The sequence below is a fragment of the Maniola jurtina genome, chromosome 10 (assembly GCF_905333055.1).
Source record: "Maniola jurtina chromosome 10, ilManJurt1.1, whole genome shotgun sequence".
In the NCBI taxonomy this organism is placed as follows: Eukaryota; Metazoa; Arthropoda; class Insecta; order Lepidoptera; family Nymphalidae; genus Maniola; species Maniola jurtina.
Genome location: NC_060038.1, coordinates 5795184 through 5804118, shown reverse-complemented (window position 1 = coordinate 5804118; position 8935 = coordinate 5795184). Strand labels below are relative to the sequence as shown.

The 8935-nt window shown below is 36.1% G+C and overlaps 1 protein-coding gene across 1 annotated transcript; it reads left to right on the top strand.

Annotated features, from left to right (window-relative positions):
* The first annotated feature begins 951 nt into the window (after nucleotides 1–951).
* On the top strand, nucleotides 952–3176 carry LOC123868802. Its single transcript, XM_045911411.1, has 3 exons — nucleotides 952–1102; nucleotides 1660–1845; nucleotides 2441–3176. The coding sequence occupies exons 1-3, from the start codon at nucleotides 1015–1017 to the stop codon at nucleotides 2479–2481; spliced, it is 315 nt and encodes a 104-aa protein (XP_045767367.1). The 5' UTR covers nucleotides 952–1014; the 3' UTR covers nucleotides 2482–3176.
* Nucleotides 3177–8935: the final 5759 nt, after the last annotated feature.

Below are 8935 nucleotides of genomic sequence, written 5' to 3'. Positions count from 1 at the left end.
CTTGGGGAAAACACACGCCGTTCCTGTAATAGTAATATGTATACAATCTTACTCGTATCTATCTGACTTTAGGGTCACGTCTTTAATAACGTCTAAAAATATAAAGCAAGTAATAATAATTCTATAGGTACTCGATATTACCCGCGGTTTTATCTACGTAGAATAATTTTGCCGTGATTATGGTTCCAGGATAAAAATTGTCCATCTACTCCAAGTGCCATTAGTCATAAATTATCTTGGACCAAGCATGGTAACGGGCCACCATTTTTTGACACCCACTAGTAGGTGTCAAAAGGTGCCTTAAACCCTGCGTCTATGTCAGGCAGCTGGGGCTCCCTTGCTCTTTATAACCTGTAATCCTTTTTTTTTTTACTGTTACACACAACACTAGAGCATCAAGTTCCAGGTTCAAGGCCTGTAAGTGCGAGCGAAAGGTCCGATAAAAATGATTTATGCCTCCACTCGCACCTTTATAACGGCCACTAGTCTGTGTCGCTAAGTACATGTATGCTTCACAAGAACTACTCGTGGCGTACGAATTTGTCTTCTTTTTTTAAAAATACAATAATATTGTACTTACCTGCCTGAAGTTGTATATTGTACTAGAAGATAGACCCGCAACTTATTCACGTTAATTTAGGTTTGTAGAAATCCCATGGAACCTCTTAGATTTTCCAGGACCAAAAAGTATAGCCTATATTCTTGCTCGGGATGCAAGCTATCCCTGTCGAAATCGGTTGAACTGATGGGCCGTGAAAAGCTAGCAGACAGACAGACGGACAGACACATTTTCGCATTTATTATATTAGTAAGGATTTGATTTGGACACACAAAAGCAAAATATGTTTGATTAAGTTTATAACTGCTCATAAAAAGACAGCCATTTCGAAGTTATAGACAGACAAATCAATTTCGTTTACTTATATAGTGATAAATATAAATTATTCCGGTTTATAAAGAGATAAAATTTATAGAACCAACTAAAGGCCAGTAGACGTTCGTCGTATCATCAACATGGTTGCTAAGTTGCTCGTTGTTTTCGTTTTCGCATCTTTAGCGTCTACTGTCTCTATGACGCCGACTGATGACCGAAAACCTTTTGGTAAGTTTTTTTTTAAAGTTTTTATTGCACCCAAAGTTTAGAATGGATACCTGACATGTGTACGTACTACGCTAAAAAAAGAATGTGCCTAATGCATTGTTATAGTGGCTTAAAAGTTAAAACCATCTTCGCATTATTGCCTTTCTAATGAAACCGGTTTGAAGGATATCGGTAGGATGGTTTCAAAATCTATAACGGACAAAGGTATAAACATTTATTGTGTTTTATTATATTATGTAGTTTAGTATTATGTGTAACCCGCTATTACATAAGACTTGCCACCAAGTGAGATGGCAGTCAAGGGCTAACTTTTAATCGAATAAAAAAAATTGTATCTGGAGCGGCGATCGACTTACATTCCGAACTTGACATCACCACTCATAAGTTATTCAGTCCTGGTAATTTAATCCGTAGCCGGGAGGATCTGGGATCTCACCGCGTTGTTTTGAAAATCGCTTCCATTTAACCCATATGCCTATTGTGATTAGAGGAAGATATCACACGACCCTTGGTAGTCAGTACAGCGTAGAATTCAAACGATTTTCTTTTAATTTCAGACTGTCCCCCGAACGAAAAGTATTACAAATGCGAACTGGAAGTTTGCTACAAGAAATGTGACCACCTTGTGAATTCGCCTCCGTGTCCTCAGATCGCTGCGGACTGTTATAAGCCATCGTGTGAATGTATTGACAATTACGTTAGAACTACTGATGGTGGACCCTGCATACCAGAGGATAAATGCCGTAAGTTTTTTTTTTTAATTCTGGTACGAGTACATTAAAAAAAAAATTCACATGTAATTTAGCTTTTGACTGCAATCTCACCTGGTGGTAAGTCATGATGCAGTCTGTGATGGATGCGGGCTAACCTGGAAGAGGTATGGCAGTTTTCATTAAGCCCATGCTCCTTTGGTTTCGTGCGTACGGCTTTGTCAGTAGGGTGGTAGCTAGCCGCGGCCGAAGCCTCCCACCAGACAATACAAGATGCTCTTGACTGCAATCTCACCTAGTAGTAAGTGATAATGCAGTCTAAGCCACGATAGCCCGTAGAAATAGATAAAAATTGTACCAATGTACGTTTAAAACAGCCATCAGCTGAGTCAATATAATATGTAGCTGCGTCAATGAAAAGGAGAATTCCTTTTAATTGACTCAGCTATTAAATATTTATATTTTCAATATTTCCCAGTGTTATCCGAGAGACCTTTATCTTTTAATGAATTGTTGGGAGTAGATTTTAACGTAATTAACCTCGAAAAAGGTTCATAAGATTAAACGAAGCTTACACCAGCCAGTATTGCCTTCTTGAAGCATAAAATACGATGTTATCTTGTTTCAGCTACAACTGAAGCTAAGGTGCGAGCCCAGGTGGGACTTTAAAGCTTGAGCAGATGCAACGCGTAACGGAAAGATCCTATTTATAATACTTATAAAAAACTTTATACTACGGTTTTCACATCCCCGGAGCGCTCCGCATGTGAAGTTCTTCATACAGTTCCTTGGATAATAAATCACACATATTCCTTATGGTGTACCGCTGATACCGTCTTGCTTACTCTTTTTATACGTCCAAGCCTTTAAAGTTCATAGTAAGGTACAGGTGGAGGGCGGGGACTGAGGCCGTATATCAGAGAAAATGCTCCTGATAAACAACTACGAGCTTCGAAAGGAAACTCTATAGAAGTTTCATGGCAGGTTTATACCTCCTTTTATTTGATACAATCAATGAACAATTTCCTTACATTTTAATTAGCTATGTTTTAAACAAGATCATTTGCAAATACATTTTAAAACTTATGCCAAAAATTGGTGAACTTTTAGAAATTGATCTCTCTGGCTTTGCGGTCTGAAGATTTTACTCACTTTATGAGTTACAAGTTTAAATTAAAAATTTATAACACCCCCGACAAGTGAAGGTTTTCTTGGATTATAGCTAAGAACACTCTCGATCAAGCCATTTAGAGTTTAGACCACGGCACCACGCTTCGTTTGTACCAGCCAATGCCGTGTTCCCGTCTTAAAAATGTACAGTGTATTTATAGTTACTTATCTCAATTAATGTCACTTTCTTTAAAATATATTTTTGTGTTATTAATTATTACCCAATACCTCTATATTCACATAATATTATTATATCAGATTACTAGAGGATGCCCGCAGCTTCGCTGGCGTGGATTTTGGTTTTTTAAATCCCATAGGAACTTTTTGATTTTCCGGGATATGTATATAGTATATCATAGTGGTACAGTGGTATAGTCTGTACCAAATTTCATTAAAATCGGTTCAGCGGTTGGGTCGTGAAAACGTAGCAGACAGACAGACAGACACACTTTCGCAATTATAATATTAGTATGGATTATTATATTATTATTATATTATATTAGATACTTTCATAATATTGTAATCGAATATTCCTAAGTAAAGCCAAAGTTAATCTTTCAATACTATCACATAAATAATAATTATTATAGTTTTATGAACAATATTTTTTGCTTTTGGTTACATGATGCTAAAACCCATAAATCTTCGATGTGCTGAACCGGTAAAGAGGAAAATTTTTACAGTTTAAAACTAAAAAGCATAACGCTTACTAGACTCAAATTGTTCTAACTTTGATCATAGTTGATAATATAATATTATGGTATGTCTATGTAGTTGATCTACTAGAACCCCAAACACTAGAGCGCGGGCATAAGATTAGGACAGAATATGCTAGTAATAAATAACAACGCGGATAATAATATAATGTCAAACTATGTTTCTTAAATTGGACACAAAATGCATGGAGGTCTGTCTCATGTGGACCCACGTCAAGGAACGACATTCTGAACCCTGAACCAGTGGTAAATTATTTTGACGATTCATTTGCACACAACAATGGCTTATTTAAAAAAAAATCTCTATTCTATTCAAGCGCCCTCGACTCCAATATATCTAATATTATCAGCTTAAAATACGTAACTATATTTAGGGCGCTGACTTTCATTTTGGAAGTAACAAAATATAAGTAGGTATTAACTATTATCTCTATAGAACATGTGATAAGCGTCTATTGATGAGTGTGATTGTGAGAGTATTGTTTTTTGTTCTCAGACGACACTGAGAACATGATAACAAAATGTTACGAACACACAATATAATATATCTTTATTTAATAATAATACTATGATAATACTCAATTTAGTTGTTACTCTATGTTTTATTAAATAATAATATTACAATAAAATATGAGGCGCCTTTAATTTTCTCATAGAGGGTGATGAAAAGTAGAATGTATCACTCGGGCGCAAAATGTTTTTGGCTCGGGCGAAGTACTTTGAATCCCTCGCTACGCTCAGGATTCTACTCTACAATCCCTCACTTCGCTCTGGATTCGAAAAAGCGCCCTCACCGTAAAAATATTATTTTGCTCCCTTATGATACAATCTACTATTATGTCACGGAAAGGCGCGCCGCATACTGACTGTTCGCCTTCAAAAATTGAAATAGGTACATACCATAAATCTGATAACCATTTTACAAGCCAACATTGCATTGTAATATTGGCTCCATCTTGATAACCCTCAGTCTACGGCGGCTCATCGTGTACGTATCCGATGTTCTACACGTTCGCGAGACGTTGGATAGGCCACAGCCATAGTCTTATTTGAAATGCGATTTTTCCTTTTATAAAACTGTCGTCGAGATTGCATTCGAGCAATCTTTGCTGGGAATGCTATGATTTCTATGTTTTACATTGTCGTATTACTTTATACTATTACATGTTTAATCGATTTACAAGAGTTCTTAGGTCGGCGCGTAATTTAATGATAAAATAAGAAAAAACCGGCCAAGTGCGAGTCAGGCTCACGCACCGAGGATTCCGTACTCGGGTATTTTTTTCGACATTTTGTTCGATAAATCAAAAACTATTATGTAACCACAAATTCACGGTTTACTGATTTTTTCCTTTATTTGTGCTATAAGACCTACCTACTTGCCAAATTTCATGATTCTAGGTCAACAGGAAGTACCCTATAGGGTTTGATTCCCTTGACGGGTCTTCATAAACACGACAGACAGACGAAGTGGTCCTGTAAGTAGTCCTTTTTTCCATTTGTGGTACGGAACCTTAAAAAGAGTAATAACTGCCTGGGAGGTCGATAAACCGCCCCTGAACACCTATCTTCGGGGCTATAACTCAAGCAATATTTATGCCAACCATTGTGAGTTTATCGCGTTCAATACGCTTATGAAAGGAAAACTCCCTAGTGTGACCTCATACGTTATGTCGATACGTCGCGTCGCATGTTGTATATAAACCCTATTTAAACTTGGCTGATTCATTTTAGTTTACCAATATAAGGAAATTGAAGTAGGGGTTTTCGCAAAAATAGGGGTGGCTGGTAAATATTCTGAAATATTTGTATTTAGATGCAAAGTTATTATTTTAAATTATATCTATTATTATTATATTATCTAATTAATAATTATAATTTATTTTATACAAAAAATAGTATCAACCAAAACGACGGGATTGTTGCATATGTTAGGCATAATCTTGAGGTAAGTGCATATGAACCAACTATCTTAGACGGTAACTGCTTAGTGCTTGAAGTGAGTAATTTATATTCTATTATATGTACATACCGCCCTCCCTGTTTTTCTAACCCAACTAATTATTTAAACTCTCTAGACAGTATTATTAATAATTTAAAGTTGAAACAAAACATTATCCTCACAGGTGACGTGAACATAGATATACTGCCTAGTAATATAAAAGGTTTGTCTTCTGAGTACCTAAACTTAATGGCTTCTTATGGTCTTGAACAAGGTATCAATCTACCGACTAGGATAAATACTTCCATAGATCACTTCATGGTTAAAACAACAGGTAGGTGGCAAACCCTAGTATTTGAGCAGTTAACTGACCACTCGCCCATACTTTTGTACCTCTCCAACATTAAAATTCACAAAAAGAGCACACAAAATAACGTAGTCATCATGAATAAAAATGCTATTAGAGAGTGCTTGTCGACACAGTCCTGGGATGAGCTCTATTCACTAACTGAGGTAAATTCCATTACAGAAAATTTTGTTACTAAATTACAAGAATTAATTGATAAAAATACAATAATTAAGAAAACGCCTAAGAAGAAGCTACCCCTTAAACCCTGGATTACAGTCAGTGTTGTTCAGTGCATACGAAAAAGAAACAGATTGTACATACAACATAAGCGTTCCCCAAATAATGTCGAGTTAAAAACAAAATACATAAGTTATAGAAATATATGTAATAGAATTTTAAAATCATTAAAAAATAACTACTATAAAACACAATTAGCAAGCAGTAATGGTAATATCTCAAAAACTTGGAATATTGTCAAAGAACTATGCTATAGTAACAACAAAAAGTCCTCAGGTCCATTACTCAAAATTAAACCAGGTGAACCTGTAGAATCTCTTAATGAAGTAAATAAATACTTTACATCTGTCGGAAATGATCTAGCTTGCACGATTCTTAAAAATATAAAAACAACACAGTATGACTTAGCAAGCAAGGCTGTCAATCTAGCGAATTCCCCGTGTGATTCCTTCTCATTATACTTAACAGATTCCTCTGAAGTTAAAAACATAATATCGAGTCTCAAAAGCAATAGTGCACCAGGCTGGGACAGCATAACTGTTAATTTAATAAAATTTTGTGCCGATTTTGTTGCTGACCCCATAGTCTACATATGTAATCAGAGCTTTACTACCGGAGTTGTTCCCGAATTGTTTAAAAAAGCTATTGTGACTCCTATTTTTAAGACTGGTGACAAACAATTGCCATCTAACTATAGACCCATTTCGCTCTTACCTGTTGTTGCAAAGATACTTGAAAAACTTGTTAACAAACGTCTAAAATCGTTCTTAGAAAAGAACCAAATATTATCTAATAACCAATTCGGATTTCGCGCCAAGAAATCTACGGAAGACGCTGTATTAAAATTAACTTCACTGATCACTCAACACTTAGATCGAAATAAAAAGGCTGTAGGAGTATTTCTGGATTTGCAAAAAGCTTTTGACACAGTTTCCATCCCAATATTATTGGCTCGTCTAGAAAACTGTGGAATAAGAGGATTGGCACAGAAATGGTTTTCCGACTATCTCTCTAATAGAACCCAGCAATTAAGAGTTGAAGGATGCTTAAGTGATACGTATACCTGCTCATACGGAGTCCCTCAAGGTAGCACCTTAGGCCCTACACTTTTCTTAGCTTATATAAACGAACTATGCAATATACGAATCAATAATGCTGATGTCATAATGTTTGCTGATGACACAGTTCTCTTATTCCACGGTTCCACATGGGATGAGGTTAAAGTAAATGCAGAAATAGGCCTAAGTAAAATAATTTCGTGGTTAGAACATAGTCTTCTTTCTCTTAATACCAACAAAACCAAGTATCTTTGCTTCAGCAAAACCAAAAGTGGACGACCGCCAAATGATTTTAGAATAAGAGCGCATTGTTACCCGTGCAATCAAGATGATGGATTTATGTGTAACTGTGATTCCTTAACGCCAGCGAATACAGTTAAACACCTTGGCGTTACAATAGATGATAATATGACTTGGGTTCCACACATAGCTAACACTAGTATGCGTATTAGAAGACTTATTTACATTTTTAAAACCCTACGCGCAGTATGTAGTACGGATATGTTAATCAAGCTTTATAAATCCCTTGGCGAATGTGTCCTCAGCTACTGCATCTGTGCCTGGGGTGGAGCTGCTAAAACGCATAATCTTGAGGTTGAGCGGGCTCAACGCGCCTTGCTCAAAGTCATTAAGTTTTATCCGTTTATCTTTCCAACTACAAGATTATATGAAGATTGCGACGTACTCTCGGTAAGAAAACTCTTTATCTACCAGACTCTGCGCAGATATCACAGTGAAGCGGTTCCACTCCTACCTGCGAGTACAAGGAGAATCGACAGATGCCCTGTACCTGCAGTCAAGAGTAGTTTAGCGCGTAGACAGTACGACTTTCTTGCACCCTTCTTATATAACCTACTAAAAAAAAGAACATTGAAAGATATGACGAATAGAGACTTAAAAAGCTATGTCAAAACATGGCTGAAGAAATACGACTATGAGAATGTCGAGAAATTATTCTGCAAAAAGGATTAACAAATTAAATAAATGTAATTATTATATTTTATATTTCTTTTCACGCGCAAACGCACTCAAACTCGCACACACACACACACACACACACACACACACACACACACACACACACACACACTACACAAATCTCTTAGAATTGTAACTATCTATCTTTAAATATTAAGTATCCCTTTAATTACGTGTTTTCAATTTAAACTTAATTTAATTATTATAAGTGGTTATATAATATTGTGCTGTACACTATATTATGGGAAGACACTGCCTCCTGAAACACAGTTTTCACTTCATCAGGAGGCAGGGCTTCACACCAAAGTCTGTAAATAATGTTCTGTTCAGATAATAAAGATTTATTTATTTATTTATTTATTTAAATATCATTCTTTTTTAACATTTAACTATCGTGAGTGATTTCCGTCACACTAATCACAAGTATATTATAAAGGCGAAAGTTTGTGGGTATGTATGTGTGTATGTTTGTAACTCCTTCACGCAAAAACTACATGACGGATTTGGCTGAAATTTGTAATGAAGATAGATAATATCCTGGATTAGCACATACGCTACTTTTTATTCCGGAAAATCAAAGAGTTTCCACGGGAAACCTAAATCCACCGGGCCAAGTCGCGGGTATCGGCTAGTTATAAATACGGATGATTACGGCTTTACTCACGTGTTTAGT

Bases quoted from the DNA above. Each gene is read 5' to 3' on its own strand.
- LOC123868802 (XM_045911411.1), top strand. From the start codon at position 1,015: ATGGTTGCTAAGTTGCTCGTTGTTTTCGTTTTCGCATCTTTAGCGTCT. The intron at 1,103-1,659 runs GTAAGTTTTTTT...TTTTAATTTCAG, and splicing joins TGATGACCGAAAACCTTTTG to ACTGTCCCCCGAACGAAAAG. The intron at 1,846-2,440 runs GTAAGTTTTTTT...ATCTTGTTTCAG, and splicing joins CATACCAGAGGATAAATGCC to CTACAACTGAAGCTAAGGTG.